Below are 23256 nucleotides of genomic sequence, written 5' to 3' on the forward strand. Positions count from 1 at the left end.
TGAGAGGCAGAGGAGAAAACATCTTTTATTCCCTCTGGGCCCAACATGAATCATACCTTATGGTCACAATTTGAGAGGCAGGCTGTAAATTCAGCAAGCCACTATCCCACTTTCTCTCTTCCCTCCCCTACTTCTTTCTCCTCTACCAAAGCACAAAGATATTTATAACCCCCTTCCCTCACCCCCAAAACCAGCACATATGATAGTCAACAAAAACTGAGGAAAGACTCCTAGCCAAGAAAGACACTCACCAAAGAGTGGCCTTCTTGTTCAAATCATTCCAGACTATGAAGGGCTGATGTGACCAGACAAATGGAGCCCCCTGTCACCTTCTGTGGTGTGCTAACAGTGGTTACATGCCCCCATCATTTCCTTTTGAGACGCTGAAGTTCCAACAACTTTCTCGATCTTCTTCATTTATTCAACTTTAAACACTTAAATGCTTCAAAGAGCATGTGCATGTGCAATGAGACACTGTTAGGCTGAAGACAGAAGGCCCACCTCTCCAAGGCCAAGCTGTTTCAGGCATGATCACGATAATCAGTTTGATTCCAAGTACAACCAGAACCAAGCAGAACAGAAAGATTCAGAGATGATAAAAGGGCTTAAAAAATTAAAATGAGACAATGTGAAATCTCAATTCTTGAAGACCAATGAATTACTAAAAACAGTGAACTGGCTGTAGAAGCAGTAACGAAGTAATTCTATTTGAGGGAAATTATTTTAAGGTCCCCACGACAAAAGGCAGTAAACAATGAGTTGGAGGTCATTAAAGAAACCTCAGAAACAAAGATTTCAAATACCTGTCCTTCTGTGCCTGTATGCTGCCCGACTCATTTCCAAAAGGGAACCAGAATCAGATTCCCACCAACGTAAGATTCCTAAGATATGTCATGTTGGCTTCTGCAGACACTGCACCTTGTGAAGTAGTCTTTAAAAATTAAAATGAGAAAATCAAAGAATACAATGATCAGCCACTTTCTCCTCCCCACTGCTATTTTTCTTTGATTTTCTGAGGATTCAAAACAAAACAAAATCATTAGTCTCAGATTCCTGAATTAATCTGATCTTGCTTTGTGGCAAATATGGCCAAGAGTAGATGCTTTTGTACAATTAAAACAGAAAGACTTTATATCAGCAGGACTTCACGGCTGTGGTTCCACTGCATGTACTATAAAATACACTAATGGTAGAGTGGAGGTTAGAGAAGGAGGTGGAAACATCCACTACAAGAGAACATGACAGATAGTGGGACCCTAGCTAGACTTTAAGGTAAAGTGATTCTATTCTGGCAGGGGAAACCCACATTATCAAGTTTCACACTTATAAAAGTATCACTCTGAATTCAGGAATAAGAGGCATTTGGTTGTAGATACAATTCCATCTGCAGATACTAACTTTAAATTTAGAGAAGAAAAACACTCACTGCATTAATATTATGGGTTGGGGATTCTTATGCGATTCCTAAATCCACCTACTATTTTTTTGTTTTGATACAATTGACAGCTGTGATAAGAAGACTACCACAGCCCTGGCTCAGATGCAGGCTTTAGCTTCAGAAAGTCCATCGGTCATGTAGCTGGCTGTCACTGCTATATCTGTTGCTTGCAGAGGCCTCAGAGCTCTGGGTTTGCCGAGTAGAGTCCTCACCATTTAAGCTCTTCCTACATACAGGACACGTGTCATGCTGAAACAGAAAGGTATCAGTCCACGTAAATAGCGTAACCTGAGAAGCTGGAAGTGCTAAACACTTAAGAAACCCTGAGAGCTGGCAGGTAGAGAAACAGAAAGGGCATGTATTCTCACACAGTGCACACTGGGCTCAAAGGTGTAACACCAGGACACCTTCCAAACAAAACTTCAAACAGAAATGACAGAGAGAATTCTAGGCCAGCAACTTAACAACAGATACCACACATCACCAAACAGAACTAACCAGAAACAGTGATTTGGGGGCACCTGGGTGGCTCAGTCAGTTAAGCATCCAACCTCAGCTCAGGTCAAGATCTCAGGGTCCTGGGATGGAGCCCCGTGTCAGGTTCCCTGCTCAGCGGGGAGTCTGCTTCTCCCTCTGCCTCTGCCCCTCCCAACACTCCACACCACCCCCCCGCTTGTGTGCTCTTTCTCTCTCTCAAATAAATAAATAAAATTGAAGAAAAGAAAGAAAGAAAGAAAGAAAGAGTGACCTGAGATGGTCTAGAGCAGGGGTCAGCAAACTTTCTGTGAAGGGACTGGCAGTAAATATTTTAGACTTCACAGGCCATACCACCTGTGCCGCAACCACTCAACTCTGCTGACACAGCAGAAAAGTAGCCATAGACAACTGTAAACAAATGAGTGTAGTTGTGTTCCAAGAAAACTTCATTTACAAAATCATGTGGCAGGCCCAAGACCTGTAGGCTGTAGTTTGGTAACCTCTGGTCAGAGAAGTTACAAACAACAAGTGATCTAAAACACGGTAATGGCGCCAGCAGGAATTAGCCAGGGACTAAAATCTGCTCTGCCTGGCTCTCTATGAAGCCCAAACCATACCCCCACCCCAAGGAGATGTGACTGGCAGAGATGGTCCATCACACGGGGCAGCTGTCTCTACTCACCAGTTCTAACCACGGTACAATACAACTGCTGTGGAAGAAGTGGTTGCAGGGTAACTGCCGGACTTCCTCTTCAACTGTGTAATCTTCTTTGCACACTGGACACTCTAAACCCATATCTGTTGGAGGAGGAAATGCCTTCTAAAGTAAGCGAGCAAAAAGAAAAGAAGAAAAAACTAGCCCAGTGTCTTTAACCAGAGGAATGTATGAAGATACAAAGCGCAGCCTAGGTGGAGGAGGTAGGAAGCAGGAATTTTATTTCAAAATGGAGGAGGTGGTAGTAGACAGGGACATGAATGGCCTTAAGTAAGGCCTACACAGAAACTACGTAAGGTCTACTTTCCGATGTCAAGACTTGGAAAAAAATAAACCAGGGCTTAGATCATCCTTTAAGTAAAACAGGAAAAACACCTTCCCTGACGTGTGATAGGCTTCTGGCAGTTTCTACTTAGTAAACACAGGCAATCATCAACCACAGCCAAGGGATGCATCTTGGCAATCTTAGCAGCTCCCAGTCAGTGTCTCAAGCCATTTTTACCCTGCTACTTTCCACACTTCGCATCCTCTTTCAGCGTGCTTGTCCTAAAGCCCTCTGTACAAGCTATTAATTAAAAGCTGTACCAGGAGGTGGTGCTGCAGAATTGCAAAGCCCAAGGACAGCTCAGGTTCCAAGTCTAGAGACAAGAAACACTCTTCATGAGGAAATGGCTACAAACTAAATTGGGAGTACCCGTCAGTAAAGTCAGTATTTCCCAAATACCAGCAGTGTCTCTCTCCAGTGGCCAGGGCCTGCTACATACCCACAGCAGTCAAGGACCTGGAGTGAGACTACCACTTAATAGATTTACTCCTTCCTCGCCCCTCTTCCCTAACACCTTTACCTCAATTCTAGCTTTTATTTCTTATGTCTGGTCTACTGGAACAGCCTCCCAGCTAGTTTCCTTGACCCTAGCCTTCAACCCTCCAAATTTACCTGAGCTTTGCAACCAGCTAATTTTTCCTAATACTAGCTTCATACCAATCCCCACCTCATCTTTATTTGGATTCCCAGCTGGTACCTCAAAATCAACAAGTTCAAAATTAAAAATATCACATCACTTCTGCACCCAAAACAGGGCCCGCTCACAATTCCCCCACCTGAGAGATGGCAACACCAGCTCTGGAGTTCCCAAGCTGCAAAACCTTTGAATCCTCTTTGACCCTTGCCCCTTCTTTACCCTATTATGCAACGTCATGAAAGCCTTTCTTCAAAGCGATATTGAGTCTACCCTTCCCTGTTAGCACTGCCACCATTACCTGCACCACACCTAGATGTTGCAGCAGCCCCTTAAATCCCTGCTTCTGCTTTCTCTGCCTTCCAATCTATTTGAGACACTACCTCCAAACTAATCTTCCCTAAAGACCGCCTAAATTCCTTCAATGCTCCACTTGGGAAGCTGTGAAACTTGCCTCCTATCTAAAATATCCAGCCAAACTACTCTGCCAGTTTCAAGGTCTACACAGACAAGGCCCCACCCTTCCTAACCAGTCATGCCTCCCACTACCCCCAAACCACATTCTATTTCAGGGCTAATAAGGTCACTCTCCTTATACCTGATTCAGACACTGTCCATGCTGACATTCTCATACTGGTTCGTACTTTTCCTTGAACAGAATGACCAAAGATGGCCTATCCTGTCTTTAAAATCTTCTCTAACTTAAAATGGAATCTGGGGGAAAGAAACTCTTAGTTCAAAATAATGCTCCTTGTCACCAAACTCCTTCGGTGCTTAAGAATTGTATCTATGTCTAAAGTCCCTAACTGTATCTGACAGAGTAAATATGAAACAAATTCCCAGCCTCCCATTTTTTCTTTTTCTGTATCATCTGCTCAATACTATTTTTTATACTGTTTTCTAATCGTTTGAGTTTTGCTTCCCCTGGTAAGCTCTTCAAGAAATCAAGTCTTATCTTGTACCTCTTTGTTTCCTGCATGGCACCTACAAAAAGGACACTGTGGCTGTTGAGGAAATACTTGCTGGCTGATGAAAGAAATTCTCAGCTTTCAACATTTGCAGGCCCTGCTCCTGGGCCCCAGGGAATCTATATACTTTAACATTTACCAAAGTCAAAATGACTCCACAAAACCTCAAAGCATGGGCTCTACTTCTGCCCTGAGCACACACTGTACATCTGCTTTGTTAAAAAAATAAATAAATAAATAACCAAAAAGGAGCATTCCAAACATAAAGATAGGAAAAACAAAAAAACTTCCCTAGTTCCCGTATGATTAAAGTCATACAGATCTGCACATACTAAAAAACATAAGATAAAGTCTGTAACTTTCTGAACTGTCCTCTGTCATAATGATTTGCAACTATATTAAAAACAGGGGCACCTGGCTGGCTCAGTCAGTACAGTATGCAACTCTTGATCTCAGGGTCATGAGTTCAAGCCCCATGTTAGGTATGGAGCCTACCTCAAAACAAACATAAAAACATATATAACACTTCACCAAATGGTCTTTCCCTGGAGCTCTCTCTTCTTTATGAAAGACTGTGCAACCACAGCAACTGTCCTAACTTAGGCTTGAAAAAAACTCTCTTCCTTTCTCTTTACAATTTAAAAAAAGGTTTGTCCACTCTGTATCAATATGACTAGCCCTAATGAAAAGGTGGGCATCTTCCATAAATGACACCCAGGCAGGAATTTTAGGAGTGCTATAGCTTCACCTGACGATCCTTAGTACAGGAAGGTGCTAGGATTTAGAACAGAGATACGAAGTTGACAGAATAAGTATAGAATTGAACCTACCAACTTGTTCCTGAGTTACTGTCACTGTTGGAAGAGATGTGATCTTTTCCTTGTCAGCTGGGGGAGGCCCTGTGTTTTCCAGTTGTCCTAAAAGCTACAAAAAAGGAAAAAGAAAAAGAAGAAGAAGTGGCAGATATCCCACTATCCCTGGGGAGGGAGCTGCTCCAGCTGAGAACAAACAGTGCATATATTAGAAATGTTAGTTGCTCTTATTTCTGCAAGGCTCTGAGAGGCTTGGGTTCCCCCTTTCCTGCCTCCAGAACACTCATAACTCCTTTACAATTTCAGAGTGACATCAGTATAAGTCTACAGAAGAACCTATCATTGCAAGGTCCACCTCCGGACATAAAGCAACTTCAGAGGCAGCATAAGGGTTGTGATGTCAGGAATAAAACTACAACTGAACAAAAAGTAATACTTAACTGGTCTAAAAATTTCATTCTGCTGGAAGAAAAAAAAGGGTAGGAGTATGGAAAGTAGCATAAAATAAGCCAAGAAATAGGTAAATTACTGCCTACGAGAAGATTTGGATATAAATGACATGCTTCCTATTCTCAGCACTTCACAAGGGAAATGAAAAACCAATTAAATTAAAATAAACATAAATACGTGGAAGCAATTATATATGGCATGGGAATACCTTTTTCTCTGCTTCCTTCCCCTACTTTGTTCCATCTAGCAGAAATCCCTGCTTCAACATGTAAGGAGACTCTTCTTTTTTGTGAAGCACCTGTTAATAGGATCCTCATAGGACTGAACAAGAGGCCAAAAATACAAAATACTGTTTGTTATAGGAGAAGTCTTTTCTTCCTATGGAGGTGAAGCCATCATCTAGAAAGTCCCTAGGACCTAGAAGGTACACGGATGCTAAACTAAACCCATAAACCATTTATCCCTTCAGTAAAATGGAAACCCACAAGCTCAAAATATTAGGAAAAGCAGAGTGACTGCCATTTCAGAAAGTAGCAGAAGGAAAGCAGGAAGCCTGTGGAACCATGAGACACACTGAACAGACACCCTCAAAAGGCAGCTCCTCACCTGGGTTACAATGGCATCAAGCCCTGTCTGACCCCAGGCATAGTCCCCAGGGTTGGAGTGCAGCATCCCGCTCCTATACATGAGATGAGACAGACAGCATTAGATGGAGTGACCAGGCTCTGCCTTACACCACAGAAAAAACTGGCAGATCCTGCTCTCTCTCAGAGCTGGAAAGTCACTAGTTCTCTAAAAATCAAGTGGCAAAGAATTTCTCAGTATTTTTAAGGTCAAACAGATTATCTGGAAGTAGTCTCTTATTCTTGTAAGGAATTTTTACTTAATTGAATAGAACATAAAATATGAAGCTACCTAAAACACCACATGACACACCAGAGCAAAAAAAGTGACTCACTGCCTATTGGCTAAGAAAAGTTTGTCTTCTCTGTGCCCAATTACAGTAAACATAGATGGAGCTGCTTTTTAAGGTGAGTTTTCCCTTTGTGACTGGCCAAAATCTATAGCAGACTTCCTTCATTCTAAGAGGCTGCCCATGGTCCTCGACAATGAGGAGCTTGAAACAGCCACAGCAGTCTCTGAATCACAACTTAGAGCGATTACAAAAGGGACTTGGCAGTACCTCTTTCTGGAGCCGCCGGTGCACTACCCTAGATGACAGATGTCCAGACTCTTTGGCTGGAACATGTTAAAAGAAACAAGAGGCTGGAAAATAGGCTAACTGTGTGGAAGGACTGAGGTCTCTCTGAGCAAAGGAGCCTTCTGGGGCAGAGTCAGAAGTAGCATGTAATTGTCCAGACAAGAGGAAATTCTATCTTAACCCCTACCGTACTTAAGTGTCACTCTGATACTGAAATTACAGCCTTTGTTTCTTCTGACAAACCTTCTTACTTTGAGAAAAGGAAGTTAAGCAACATGTTTTTAATTTCAGAAATTCTCAAGGAATAAAATCTTCCCATATGATCTAGAAAAGAAACCTGCAAGTTCAGATACGAGGCCTGGCAGGGACCATCTCATTCCCCTCTCAAAACAACTCTCAGACAAGAATATGAACCGAAACCAAGACATTCAGTGCCTGGACTTCCTGGGGGACCAGGATGGCCCTCAGGAGACTGAGCAATAAAAAATAAGTTCTGATTAAGTCTGGGCTCAGCAAATAAAGGCAATCTAACAGTCTGCAATCAAATCTTTATACTCACCTATGCAGCTCTTGCTCTTTCTCGCAATGGTACAGATAGCTAAAATGCTGCTTCCCTAGCAAAGTAAGACAGAAGGCAATTAGTTACTTACCAGGAAAAAGGATGTGAGGATCCAGGAATTGCAGAATTTGCAAAGAATCCTGTAAAGATCTGTTGTATTATTCTGTTGGAGGAAAAAACAATTAGGTAAGACAACAGACCAATGAAAGTATTCTACAGATATCAATGGCTGACCAATCACCGACTCCTTCTCCAAGCTACCATGGGTTTTCACTGGTCATTATACAGTACATAACACCAGAAATCAATCAGCTACCTGGTAAAGTGCTATTTTGCTATTACAGCTGTCTTGTTGAGCTCTACGATCTTATGTATTAATAGATTTTTTTGTGAATTAGGCGTGAAAGGGACTGAACACGTGGTGTAGTTTTCAAACTATGTTCCTTGGATCGCTGGCAGCAACATGAGATTGAAAGGGATGCTAAATCAGTGGGATCTGGGCCCATCCTGTAACAACAGTAGTTCCATTTTTATATGTTTTACACATTGGGTTTCTGTGTAAGATATTATTCAAAGAGCCCTATAAAAAAATGCTTTGAGACTAACCTCTTCTTACCAACATTTATCAACATGCTGTATTAGACCTCAAAAGGTGTTTCAACTGCCTATACAGAAACACATTCAAACACACACACACACCTGACACTTGTCATTCTGAACACTTAGGATGGCACATCTACCCAGTCCTTTATATTAGTGAGTTGATCTTTGTTACCCAAAGAGATAATGGGCAAAAGAAAAAGACTGAAGAAATTTTTCTCCTAGATCTCTTGTTTTGTGAATGATATGCATGTTTTTCCTCCATCTTTACTGAGATATAATTGACAAGATATGTACTTTTAACCCCCTGGTTCCCACTTTATTAGGCCAATCAATAAACAATGGCAGTAGCCAATATTAGACTCTCCCTATTCCTAACGTTCAACAATAGCTAATAGACTATGTGTTTTAAAGTATGCCCACAAAAAAAATGTCCACAAATTATTTTATGATCCTCCTATGAGTGTAGGCTGAACTTAATGACTTAATTCTTCTTTTTTTTTTGTATTGAGGTATAATTCACACGAACATTATATTAGTTTCAGGTGTACAACACAGTGATTCGACATCCGTACATACTGTAAATGATGACCACAATAAGACTAGTTAACATTCATCACCATATATAGTCACAAAATTTTTATTTCCTTGTGACTACAACTTTTAAGATCTACTTTCTTACCAACTTGCAAATACGTTATATATTATTATTAACTATAATACCATAGTTACCTATAATTAACTGTAATGAACTATATCTTTATGGTTTTGATTTGCACTTCCCTGATGATATAGTCACCATGCAGTACATTACATCCCCACTATTTATTTTATAACTAGAAGTTTGAACCTTTGGACCCCCTTCTATTTTGCTCACAACCAACCCCCACCTCTGGCAACCACCAATCTATTCTCTTTATCAATGAGTTTGTTTTTTTAATTAAGATCCCACATATAAGTGAGATCATATGATATTTGTCCTTCTCCATCTGACATATTTCACTTGTCACAATGCCCTCAAGGTCCATCCATGTTGTTGCAAATGGCAAGGTTTTTGTTGGGCTTTTTTTGCCAAGTAATATTCTTGCGTGCGTGCGTGCATGCGTGTGTGTGTGTGTGTGTGTGTGTGTGTGTGTGTGTGTGTGTGTGTGTGTGTTTGGTGTATATTTATACAAATCACATTTTCTTTATCCATTATCGGTCAATGGACACCTAGGATGTCTCCATGTCTTGGCTATTATAAATAATATTGTAATGAACATAGGGGTGCAGATATCTTTCTAAATTAAGGTTTTCATTTTCTTTAGATAATACCCAGAAGTGGAATTGCTGGATCATATGGTAGTTCTATTTTTATTTCTTGAGGAACCAACATACTGTTTTCCATAGTGGGTGCACCAATCTACATTCCCACCAACAGTTCACAAGGGTTTTCTTTTCTTCACATCCTCGCCAACACTTGTTATTTCTTGTCTTTTTGATAACAGCCATTCTAACAGGTGTGAGGTGACATTTCATTGTCATTTTGATTTATATTTCCCTGCTTAATGATGTTGAGCACATTTTCTTGTACATTTTGGCCATCTGTGTATCTTCTTCAGGAAAACAGCTATTCAGATCTTCTGATCCATTTTTTAATCAGATTGGTTTTCTTTTTTGGTATTGCATTATATGAGTCTTTTATATATTTTGGCTATTAATCCCTTATCAGATTTGCAAATTCTCCCATTCAACAGGTTGCCTTTTCATTCTGTTGACAGTTTCCTTTGTTATGCAGAAGCTCTTTAGTCTTTTAGCTTGTCTGTTTTGCTTTTGTTGCCTTCACTTTTGAAGTCAGATCCAAAAAATCATTACACACAGATGTCAAAGAGGTTACCGCTTATGTTCCCCTCTAAAAGGTTTATGGTTTCAGGTCTTACACTCAATCCATTCTGAGTTAATTTTTATGTATGGTATAAGATAGTGGTCTAGTTTTCCCAACATCATTTGTTGAAGAAACCGCCCTTTCCCCATTGTATATTCTTGGTCCTTTGAGTTTATTTCTAAGCTCTCTATTCTGTTCCATTGATTTAGGTGTCTGTTTTAAGCCAGTACAAACTGTCACTTACTTCTTAACAATGGAATATGGCAGGATAATCTGTGACTTCCAAGATTAGGTCATAAAGAGCACTGTGCTCTCTCTTGAATCACTTTCTTTGGGAAAGTGCCATGTCAAGCAGTCTGATAAAGGCCCACATGATAAGGAACTGAAGTCTCCCAACAGCCAGAACAAATTTGCCAGAGTATGAGTAATTCTCAGATGATCCTTCAGATGACTGCAGTAATAGCCAATGTCTTCACTAAAAGCTCTTAAGACACTGGGCCAGAACCACCCAAACTGCCCCAAATTCCTGACCTAAGGAATCTATGAGATAATTAATGTTTGTTATTTTCAGCCACTAAGCTCTAGTGTAATCAGTTACACAGCAATAGATAACTAATTCAGATTTTCATACCTGGAAGTGTGTTACATCAAAAACCTAAAATATGTAAACAGATTTAGAACCCAACAGAGGGTAAAAGTTGGAAGGACTCTGAGGAGAGTATCAGTGAAAGTTTGAAGAGCCTTGAAGAAATAGTAGAAGTATGATGGCCTTTGAGGGATTTATAGGTGAGAGCTTAAGTGAGAAAAATCTTCTTGGAAACTGGAGGGAAAGGGATCCTTGTTATGTAGTAGCAAAAGCTGTTGCTTGCCATGACGTGAAGTAGAAGTTGTGGCTCATGAACTGGGTAACAGTCTAGCCAGCAAGATGTCCAGACAAGAATGCGAAAGGTACCCCTTGCTTCTTCTTGCTGCTTACATTAAAATGCAAGAAGAGAAGGATAAAGTAAAATAAAGGATAAAGTTTATTTAAAAAAAATTTTTTTTAAAGTAATTTCTACACCCAACACAGGGCTCAAACTCAAAACCCCGAGATCAAGGGTCACATGCTCTTCCAACTGAGCCAGCCAGACACCCCTATGGAGAAGGACAGTTAAACAAAAAGGGAGTCAAGACTAAATAATTCTGAAAATTCCCAGCCTCTCCAGATGGTAAATGATACTAAAATTAAGAAATGGCTTCCAAGGGAAGATCAAATCCAGGGCACTGCTGAAAGAAAATGGTTAACAAGGAAGCCTAGAATGTGGCTATAAAAATTTTTTGTTAAGACCTCAGAAAGCTCTATATAGCTTGAAGAACCACTCAGTTAAACTGGGCTTCCAAGAAGCTTAAGAGTGTTGTATTAGTCCCCAAGCGCTGCCATAACAAATTCCCACAAACTATATAGTTTCAAAAGGAATGAATTTATTCTCTTATAGTTTTGGAAGCCAGACTCTGAAATCAAGATGTTGTTAGGGTTAGGTGCGCCTGGGTGGCCCAGTCATTAAGTGTCTGCCTTTGGCTCAGGGTGGGATCCCAGAGTCCTGGGATCAAGCCCCACATCAGGCTCCTCCACTGGGAGGGTGCTTCTTCCTCTCCCACTCCCCCTGCTTATGTTCCCTCTCTCGCTGGCTGTCTCCAAATAAATTAAAAAAAAAAACTTAAAAAAAAAAAAGTTGTTGTTAGGGTTAGTTCCTTCTGGAGGCTCTGAGGGAAAATCTGTTCCATGCCTCCCTTCTAGTTCTCAGCAATCTTTGCTGTTTCTTGGCTTGCAGACACATTACTCTAATCTCTGCCTTAGTCTTCAGGTGACTTTCTTTCCTGTGTCTTCTGTGTCCAAATTTTTCTCTTCTAAGAATACCAGCCATTGCAGCTGGGCCCACTCTAACCCAATATGATCTCACCCTAACTTGATTACATCTGTAAAGACCTTATGCCAAATAAAGTCACATTCACAGGACCTGAATGTATCTTTTTGGAGGATAAAATTCTATCCACTGCAAGTACTGTCCCTCAGCAATCCCAGAAGCGCAAGGGAGAAAGAAGATTATCTGGAAGAGATTTGTGGGTGTGGCTTTTGTTTATGGCAACAATCTCAGTAATATTCACAGGAGACCCTAAGTTTTAAAAAGAACAACTGCCAGGTTACACTGAAAGGCACAGAGGCAAAACAAAATAAAAGAAGCCTCTTGGGCCCTCAAAAGCAGACTAAGAAAACTATGCAGCTGCAAATCTGGACCACTTTTCATGGAAAAGAAAACTCATAGGGTGAAACCAAGAGCCTCAGAGGAGGAAACAAAAGCCACAGAGCAGTATTCCTGGGCAAAAGAACTAAGTCCTGGGGCTCCTGGGTGGCACAGCAGTTAAGTGTCTGCCTTCGGCTCAGGGCGTGATCCCAGCGTTATGGGATCTAGCCCCACATCAGGCTCCTCCACTATGAGCCTGCTTCTTCCTCTCCCACTCCCCCTGCTTGTGTTCCCTCTCTCGCTGGCTGTCTCTATCTCTGTCGAATAAGTAAATAAAATCTTAAAAAAAAAAAAAAAAAAAAAAAAAGAACTAAGTCCTAATCAAGAAACTTCCAACATTTATTCAGATAAAAGAAAAATTGCTATGAATCAGTGACTTCTTTGTGCCTATTTACTCCCTTTTTAAATAGGAATCTCTACCTTTTTAGTACATGCCTGTTCCATCACTATATGTTGGGTGCGTGAGGGGCAGGAAACTTGTTTCTTTAATTTATAGGTGTTCACATCAAAAGAAGGTGTACTTGCGGAACTATAATCAAGGAGTCTCATCCACACTTGGACCGAGCAACCTGGATTTCAGGTTGATGCTATAAAGGGACAAGGCTTTAAGGTGGGTGTTGGGAGGATGGGACTATATTTTGCACATGAGAGAACCATGAGTAATTTGCGGCCACAGGGTGAAATATGGTAGTTTTAAAATATGTCTACAAATTCTTTAATACTCCTCCCTTCAAGAGGTGGAGTTGAATTCTTCTCCCCTTGAATGTGGGATGGACCTAGTGACTCACTTCCTACAGATAAAATATGGCCAAAATGACAGTGTTTGGCTTCCAAGATCAGGATATAAAAGGCATTACGGTTTCCTTCCTTTTCCTTTCTCTCTCGAATCACTTTACTCCGGGGAAGCCAACTGTCAAGTCACGGGGACCCTGAAAGACCCCTATGCAAACGTCCACATGGTAAGGAATTAAGGCCTCCTGCCAACAGCCATGTGAGTGACTTATCTTGGAAGCTTATCCTCCAGTCCCAGTTGAGTGTTCAGATGCCTGTAGCCACAGTTGACATTTTGATTATAACCTCATGAAACACTTGACCAGAACCACCTAGCTAAGCTGCTCCCAAATTTCTGGCCCTCAGAAACTGTGAGAAAATAACGTCTACTGCTATATGCTGCTAAATTGCAGGGGAATCTGTTACACAGCAATAAATAATATACCCTCCTTGCTTGCTAATAACTAGAAGAGCAAATTACCACATGCTTGAACTAACCAGTAGGTAATGGTAATAATTAACTCTGAGAAAGAGACTAGTTCCTAGCTCTAAACCTGACCCCACATAAATGCTTGCAGTTGCCAGGGACGCCTCCGCTGATGAGCTGCTGATTCCCTTCTCTTGGCTGCTTATTCCTTGGACGTCAGACGCTGGTTCCGCATCTCTGCAGCAGAAACAGAGAGGCTGCTCGGGGTGACTTAGTAAGTGTAAGAGTTATTGTGAGGAGATTATCTTCAGCTGATACATGCAGCACTTACAGTGAATTTTCTTATTGTTAAAAAACATAAAACCTTGTCTTGTTAAAGTAATAGGCAGCTAAAACAGGGTTGGGTGGGAGGGTGATGTGTGTATCTAACCCACGGAAGAGAAAAATCAATCCACACAGTTTGGAGGGGAAGATATATGCTAAGACCAGGTAAGAGTCTTCATCTAGTTTCCAGAGCTATACTCTCTCTAGGTTTGCCTCCTTGTTCCTTGGTTGTCCTTTCTGTCTCCTTTGTCTATTCCTCTTTATCTTCCAAACTTCTAATCAATCAGGGTCTAGGGCTCAATTCTCTGAGCTCTTCTACTTTCTAACTTAGCTCTTGGCAATTTCACCCAGTTTTACATACAAGCCACATTTCCAAATTTTATCTCCACCCAAGACCTCTGCCTACTCAACATCACCGCCTGAATGTGTAATAAGCACCTCAAACTTACTGTGTCCCAAACTGAACTCTTGAATCTTCTCCCCAGTATCTGTTCCTCCTAGTGTCCCCATTTCAGCAGATGGTGACTCCGTTTTTCAACTGCTCAGACCAAAAACCTTAGTGCATCCTTAACTCCGTTTTCTTTATCTGCAACTCTTTGTTCTGTTACACCTCATATCCAATCTGTCAGCAAATCCTATTATGCCCACTGTCAAGCTATATGTAGAATCCAACCATTTTTCACTACCCTCACCCAAGCCACTGGCATCTCTAGCTTAGATTAACACAACAGCCTCTTAAATGGTTTCTCGGCTTCTGCCCTTGCCCATGTGCTCCTTGCAGCCCCCCATTCTATTCTCAACATAGCAGTTAGAATGATCATTTTAAGACCAAAGTGAGACCTATGTCATTTCTCTGCCCTAAACTTTCCACTGCACTCAGAACAAAAGCCCTTACGGTAGTCTACCAGGATCTATATGATCTAATACTCTCCTCCCCAGCCCCACACACAGCCAACTTCTGTGTGACCTCATCTCCTACTATTCTGCCTCACTTACTCTGCTCTAACTGGCCTCTCCTTGCTGGCACATTCCTAGCTCATTCCCTCACTTCCTTTATGTGTATTCAAATGCCTTCTCAGTAAGGCCTCAGCTTACTATACTTTTTGAAACTTCACTTCTCCCATACTCCCTAATCTCCCTTCTCTGCCTTGTTTCCTCATAGAATTTACTACTGCTTAACAGCCTATTGATTTAACTTCTTTTGCTTGTCTGACTTCCCCCTTCTTAAGCTCCACAAGGGTAATCAACTTTTGACTGTTTTGTTCACCACTGTACAGTCAATACCTGGAATAATACCTGGCAAAGTAATATACAAATGTTTGTTGAATTAATTAAAAGACCCCAAGATGGGGCCCAGAAATACACTGAAAGACACACATAATCTATTAAGATAAAAAAGAGGGATGATAAAGTAGGTACAGTATGACTTCCATTTCAATTATACAGATGTAGGTATCATATTTTTAAAGTTCCACAAGATTATGCATCAGGGTATAACTGTGGCTCTTTCTGGGTAATGTTGCCTTTTTAATACCAAAAACAAAAAACAAACAAAAACAAAAACAAAAAAACCCAAAAAACCCTAATATTTCTAAATAACCAAAGAAGTCAATTCTCAAAATGTGAGTAGTGATCAGCGGTCACAAAACTATGGTCTCAGAATCTCCTTCACGGGAACATATTTTTAAGGAAGCAAACCTTAGTAGTAACCTGCCCTACAAAATGACTGAGGAGACAGCTGATCAAAACACCAGGCTAAAATGTAACCATAAAAAACAAATGTTAAAGGAGTACAACACACTAAAATAAAGACAGGTCTTAATGTAATAAGTGCAAAGTAATGGGTAGTAACCTCTACGAAGTCTGCAAAGTATGATTGTGTTAGTGTTGATCTAACAGAGACAAGGAAAAAGAACTGACAAATATAAATATTTTGCCATCCTAAAAAACATTCTTTAAGGTGAAATATGAATAATCCCTTAGACTTGTCACAATCCAAATGAAATTTCTCCTAAAGACTACGTAATCTCTTTTGTTTATTCCATATACACCAAGCAACCATTTGATTGCTTTTGACTTCTTGTTATCTGGGAAATTCAAAGACAGCATTACGCTAACAAGCAGAAATGAGTTTTCCAGTCACTGAAATAGAATACACACAGCTGCAAATTAATAAATTAGTCTTCTGGCACAGGTCAGATTCATTTAAGGTTAGATAAGATGTGCTAGTCTATTCAGGACCTGATTACACCTGGATAAACTATCATTTGAAAGCTGCAGATTAAGGGACATACTTTAGACACTCTCACAAGTATTTGCAGAATGAATGAACAATGTGAGACTTACCCATCTTTACATTTGCAAAGAGGTTTTCACTCATGTCATGGAAAAAAGCCAAAGAAAACAGATCTCATTTCAAGGTAACTCCCTAAATTGGTGTAAGGAACACATTAATAATCCCACCATCTGATTTTTTAAATGACAAAGTACTCTGTCTACAGTGGAATCAGTGGAATGAACAGGAGGAGCCTGTGATGTAGCCTATGGAAAAAACCAGTTGAAAGCCTGATTAGCAAAATAAAAAGTTATACTCCTCAAATCTACAGGACAAACTATCATTAGGAAGAAGACAAGCTAAAATCTAATCAAAAAGAAATTTATAAAATACAAAATTGTAACGTACTTTCCAAACACTGGGTGAGGGGATGCCTGGGTGGCTTAGTCGGTTAAGTGTCTGTGTTCAGCTCAGGTCATGACCCCAGGGTCCTGGGATGGATCCCTACTCAGTGGGGTGCCTGCTTCTCCCTCTGCCTATCGCTCCCCCTGCTTGTGTGTGCACTCTCTCTCTCTGACAAATAAATAAATTCTTAAAAAACAAAACAAAACACTGGGTGACATATAATGACAACTACTGTAAAGGAGTAACAATCATTTGGAAGAAATTGGTAGACCTGCTAAGCAGGCAGAATAATACGACCCATAAATATGACCAATTCTCCCAAGCATTCGTCACCATTTTAGAAAATCTTAACACTATAGCAATGGTGCTTGTGGCAGATGAGAAGTCAGTAACATAACACTCTTATGTCATCTGCATTTCAAGAGCACCACAGAGACCAAGACAATTTTATTAACCAGGTTAACCAGGATTTGTTTCATTTTTAAGAGAAGCCTCTTGCAACAGATTTATTCAATTCTCCTAAAAATAGTGACATTCTTTTAAACTTTTCTCCTTTCAGAAGCAGCACCTACATAAATGAAGTACTGGATTAAATTTTAAAAAAAAGTGGGCTCTAGTCAACTTTCATTATTTTTCTGCATATGCTCATGACAAAGGGTTAGGATATCCTCCTCCCATTCTACAAACTGCCACGCAGAATACAATTTTAAAAGTTTGTCCTTGCCAAACTCCAAAAACACAAGCAAAAAACCCCCCACAAAAACCAAAAGACAAAAAACCCCCAGCCTCTTGACAGTAAACCTGCAGAATGCTCCATCACCCCAAAAAAGCTGTAGATGTTAGCACATGCACCAACAAATATACAAGGCTAGTTTCTGCACTCCTCTTTTTTAAAGAGTTTATTTTACAATTATACCACACAGCACTTTAAACACTGACATATAACTCCCTAATAAGATAAGCAAAGATAAAAGTATTTATCTTATAAGAAACAAGAGAGACCATCACTTATAGTCTTCAGACATTACTGCACTTCAACTTTCATAATGTGCAATACATTCATGAAACAATCTTCAATTAATTTTAACAAAGAATACTTTTTAAAATTTGTTACTTGTATGTATTGTAAAATGATCACAATAAATCTAGTTCATATACGTTACCATACATAATTAGAATTTTTCTTAAGAACTTTTAATCTACTGTCTTAGCAATTTCCAAATATGCAATATAGTATTATTAACTATAGCCTCTCTGCTGTACATTATATCCCCAACTTATTTATTTTATAACTGGAAGTTTGTACTTTCTTTTTATTTTTTTTTTAAAGATCTTATTTATTTATTTGACAGAGATAGAGACAGCCAGCGAAAGAGGGAACACAAGCAGGGGGAGTGGGAGAGGAAAGCAGGCTCATAGCGAAGGAGCCTGATGTGGGGCTCGATCCCATAACGCCAGGATTACGCCCTGAGCCGAAGGCAGACGCTTAACCGCTGTGCCACCCAGGCGCCCCCCCCCTTTTTTTTAAGATTTTATTTATTTGACAGAGAGAGACAGCCAGTGAGAGAGGGAACACAAGCAGGGGGAGTGGGAGAGGAAGAAGCAGGCTCCCAGCAGAGGAGCCTGATGCGGGGCTCGATCCCAGGACTCCGGAATCACGCTCTGAGCCGAAGGCAGACGCTTAACAACTGAGCCACCCAGGCGCCCCATGGAAGTTTGTACCTTCTGACCCCCACCTCCTTCACCCATTCTGCTCACCTCCCATGCCCCACTCCCTTTCCCCACCCCGCTCTGGCAACCACAAATCTGTTCTCTGTATCTATAAGCGTGGTTTGGGGATTTGGGGTATTTTTTAGATTCCACATATAAGTGAAATCATATTTTTTTCTGACTTATTTCATTTACCATAATGCCCTCATGGTCCATCCATACTGTTACAAATGGCAAGCTTTCATTCTTTTTTATGGTTGAAAAATATTCTATTATATATCTATACTATGTTTTCTTTATCCAGTCATCTATTGATAGATACTCAGGTTGTTTCTATGTCTTAGCTATTGTAAATAATGCTGCAATAAACATGGGGGATGTGCATGTATCTTTTCAAATTAGTGTTTTCATTTTTATCAGATTAATATCCAGAAATGGACCTGCTGGATCATATGTAGTTCTATTTTTCTTGAGGAATCTCCATACTGTCTTCCATATCAGCAACACTAATTTACATTCCCACCAACAGTGCACAGGGCTCATTCCCTTTTCTCCACATCCTCAGCAACAATAGTTATTTTTTGTCTTTTTGATAACAGCTATTCTAACAGGTGTGAAGTGACATCTCATTGTGATTTTGATTTGCATTTCCCTGACAATTACTGATGTTGAACATCTTTGCATGTACCTGTTGGCCATCTATATGTCTTTTTTGGGAAAATGTCTATTCAAGATCCCCTGCCCATTTGGTCAGATTACTTGGGGCTTTTTGGTGTTCAGCTGTATAAGTTCTTTATGTACTTTGATATTAACCCCTTAGAAGATAATACTGTTTCGTTTTTAATGTATTTACTTGTATGGTTACTTTCTACTAATGGCAAACGTTTTTCCATCTACATATTTAGTCAATAATGTTTACACAGCTAATAACATGAAGCTTCTTTTCACAGTAGTCTAAATAAGATAAAAAAAAATAGGCAGGTTTATTTAATGAAAACTTTAAATGATAGGGGCGCCTGGATGGCGCAGTCAATTAAGCGTCAGACTCTTGGTTTTGGCTCAGGTCGCGAACTCAGGGTGGTGAGATGGAGACCCACATTAGGCCAAAACTCAGCACGGTCTGCTCGGGTTTCTCTCTCTCTCTCCCTCTGTCCCCCGACCCCCGCACACACACTCTCTTTCTAAAATAAATAGATAAATCTTAAAAAAAAAAAAAAAAAACCTTGAAATTGTAATAATAATGACAGAAAGGGAAAAAATCAACAAGAGTTAAATGACTTCTCCCTCTGCCCCTCACCCTGCTCTCGTGCTATCACTCTCTCTTAAACAAAATCTTTAAAAAAAAAAAAAAAAAGTTAAATGACTAAAATATACAAAACGCTGATTCAGAGCAAAAATCACTAAGTTCATGACACTCACAGCCCCCCCCAAAAGGTGTGTGTGGGGGGGGGTGCCCATGGTTAACATATCTTATGACATAAGATCAAAATCTTCAGAAGACTGCTAAAACATTATTTAATGTAAAATAAATGTTAACCCTGTGCCACAATTAATCTGAAGTAATGTGTTATTTTATTAGCTATTAGCTAATAGAAAAAGTATCTAATTAGCAGACACTGGCTGTCTGACCCCAAATCCATTCTTGACACCCTTCTCCCTTGCCACCTCCTACTACAAAGGATTCAAAAGCTAAATCCGTGCTCTCCCAGCTTTCTTTACAGCTAGGGATGGGGAACATGTGACAAAGTGCCCAGTGAGTGGAATTTTCTTGGCAAGGAATATAGAGGTGGGAGTGGGGCAGTAGAAAAGATTTTCCTTTCCTTAAAAAAAAGGGGGGGGGGACAAATAAGCTGGTGCTATCCCTTTCCCCTTTGTTCTTTCCTGAGGCTCTAAGGCAGTAAGCAAGAGAGAAAAACCAAGAGAGAAAAACCAAGAGAACCACAGAGATTCAACCCTAACACGATTAAGGTACAGAAATACCCTACCACCAAGAAAAAAAAATTCTTCTTTAAGCCACCATTAAGTCAAGTTATATGTTACTCAAGTAATATGATTATCCGTAAAGGACATATGAGAATAGGAAGGTTTTATCTTTCTCCCACTCTGCTATTAGTTAAACGGACAATGTAGTAACAGAGTAGACCACGGTATAAAGAAGCAAAGCAACCAAGGAGGACTGAATCAAGCTAATGTGTTCACATTGATAGTTTAGTAATCTGGCAAGGAATTTTTGGGCAAAAAATATTAAAATTTGACCCCTGCCTCCTTTAGCTGTTCACGGCCCAGCTCCAGGGCTCTGTGAGAAGAGTATATATAGCCTAGTGCCTGAAAAATTCTAGGCCTTTGATTAAGTGTTAGTTACCTTCTCTTCTCAGATTGCAGACAAAATATGAGGCTGCCAAAAGGTATTCATACTGTGTTTTTAGGCATTCATACAGCAGAAAGAACAAATAAGAATAATTCTCCCCATTCCTATTTAGCAACTAAAAAAATCTTCTTGACAGAATTTTATTTCCTTTATAGGACCTCCAGCAGAAACTGCGTTTGTCCGGTAGGCCAGAAATAATCAGCTAATAATCAGAGAAACACAAGCTGATCACTTTACTCTGACACCCCAACTCTCTTATTAATTTAAGGGCTGTGAACAAGGGTTACTGCCTAAAATGCTTAGATCCAATTACTCTGGTCAAACTGGGATTATGAGCATCAAAATGAATAATGATTAAAATAAAATCCACGAGTCCATGCTAAAATAAGTAAGTGGATTGATAAGATAGGGCAAGGAGAAGAAAAAATCTCGTTTACAGAAGACTGGTATCTGTAGAAGGAATCATAAAAATAAAAAAATCATTATTTTACAGCCATTATAGTGATAATTCAGGCAAGAATCATCAATAGACGTTAGTATCATTAGGTAAAAAACTATTGGGGAACCAGATACTCATTCAATATCCAAGTATCACCACAGATTATTTATTAATTACAGAGGAGAAAGTGTACCTTTATAAGAAAAATTTAGCAGACAAGACCTTAACCAAATGGTCAAACTTAACATTACCCATGATGGGACAAGCTGACATGTGCCCCCTCTGTTGTGATACACTGAGAAGGATACATCATTTATCTAGTACTGTTGCTCAGATATTTAATCTGAATAAAGAAACAATCAGACAAATTCAAATTAGTGGACATCTTTAAAAAAAAAAAACTAGACTTGACTTAAAATTAAAGAAGGTCATGTGTGGGTTTTCCCTGGCAGCATGAACTGAACACCCAGCCACCAGCCAGCACTACCATCAGACATGAACACATATAAGCCTACAGATGATTTCAGCCTTCAGGTTTTATGTATTCTAGCTGTGGTCCTCGCCATCACACAGCAGAGAGAAACTATCTCCTACCCTATGTGAAGTCCTGACTCAAAGAACTGTGAATGATAATACATGACTATTACTCTTTCAAGTCACCAACTTTTAGCATAATTTGTTATGCAACAACAGATAACCAATATACACTCTAATAAGACAGAATCTCAATTTTCCTTAGTAGTACCTAACTCGCGTATTTTGGGGAACATTAAATGGGCTAAATGGTTGTCAAGCCTGGCACAGTACACTACATGAATGCTAGCTACTAGTATTAATATAACTTCAACTGGTACAGTTAGAACTATGGTAGGGGAGTGCATGACGTGCTTTGGGAGAGCACAAAAAAGGGCCTATACAGTCCTGAGGTCACAGGAGGCTTCCTAAATTCACCAAAGGATTAACTGGGTTAAGAAAGCAGTAGAGGTATTTCTGACAAAGGAAATAGATTAAGCAAAAGTAAACAAGCTAGAAACACCATGGTGTATGTACAGAATGATAACTTTTATACCGGTAGAATAAAAGAAAAGCAGGAAGTGACAGGAAACAAGGCTGCAGAGTTTAGAAACATACAGGACCTTGTATATGAAGTAATGGACCCTATGACAATGCATTTTGTACAGAGAAGTGACAGCGATTTGAAAATTTAGGTAGATAATCCTGCAAGAGTGGTAAGGGAGCAAATTTAAGAATGGTAATGCTTTGAAGGAGATATGGACATGAACTACAAGGGAAAAGGCGGGACAAAATAGGAGTTGAGAAACACGAAGAAAAATCAGGAAAAATTATAACTAACTGGATGTGTATATATTGAAGAGCTGAGTGGGACAAAGAAAAGATTTTATGTTAATGCCTCAGTTTCTGAACTGGGTAGAGAATGGTACCCCCAATCAAAACCAGATAAAGAAAAAGGACTTCGTTTGGAAGAAAATAAGAGTTTAGCTTCCTTCTTGGTGAGTTTGGAGTATCTATGGAACATCCAGATGGAAATGTCTAACAGAGGATATATATTCAAGTCTCAAATTGGGGGGAAAGGTCAAAATAGAAATACAGACCTGGGAGTCTTAAGTACATAGGTAATTATTAGAATTGTTAAGATAACCTAAGAATGGCCAGAGAGAACTTACAGAATGGTGGTTCTCAACCAGGGATAATTTTGCTCCCTCAGGGGACATTTGGCAATGTCTGAAGACAGTTCTGTTTGTCATAACTGGGAGGATAAGGGGGGTTTACTATAGGTAGTAGACAGAAGCCAGGGACATTGCTAAACATTCTGTAATGTACAGGAGAGGCCCCTACACAATAAAGAATTATCTAGCCCAAAAATGTCTCTAAGTCCCAAAGTTAAGAACCCTGTTGCAGACTAAGGAAAAGCAGAATGAAGAAAACACCTTGGGAAAACAAATATTTAGGAAGTATCCACAAGAAGGAAAAGCCAGAGAAGAGGTAAATCAAGAAAACTTACTGTCAAAACTTAACCCCTGCAACACAGGGATTTTATGAAAGGAGGACCAGGTTATAGTAGTAGAGGGATAATGAGAGATGAGAAAGTACACAGAGTAAAAGCAAACTCCTCTCAGGAAATTTTACTGGAAAAGAAGGAAATAAGATTGGGCAGTAACTAAAGCAATGGTTCTCAACTCTGGCTACAATC

At 39.9% G+C, this 23256-nt stretch overlaps 1 protein-coding gene across 1 annotated transcript in view; it reads right to left on the reverse strand.

Moving 5' to 3' along the window:
• RNF115 (ring finger protein 115) overlaps positions 1-23256 on the reverse strand; it is a 62991-nt gene continuing 39735 nt past the window's right edge. Inside the window, exons 5-9 of the mRNA XM_034643060.1 lie at positions 7671-7742; positions 6426-6498; positions 5388-5481; positions 2598-2713; positions 1-1687 (exon numbers count right to left, since the gene is read on the reverse strand). Of these exons, the coding sequence (XP_034498951.1) occupies positions 1556-1687; positions 2598-2713; positions 5388-5481; positions 6426-6498; positions 7671-7742 (487 nt within the window). The 3' untranslated portion in view covers positions 1-1555. The remainder of the gene's footprint in view (positions 1688-2597; positions 2714-5387; positions 5482-6425; positions 6499-7670; positions 7743-23256) is intronic.

This window comes from Ailuropoda melanoleuca, chromosome 2, assembly GCF_002007445.2.
Source record: "Ailuropoda melanoleuca isolate Jingjing chromosome 2, ASM200744v2, whole genome shotgun sequence".
Classification (NCBI taxonomy): domain Eukaryota; kingdom Metazoa; phylum Chordata; class Mammalia; order Carnivora; family Ursidae; genus Ailuropoda; species Ailuropoda melanoleuca.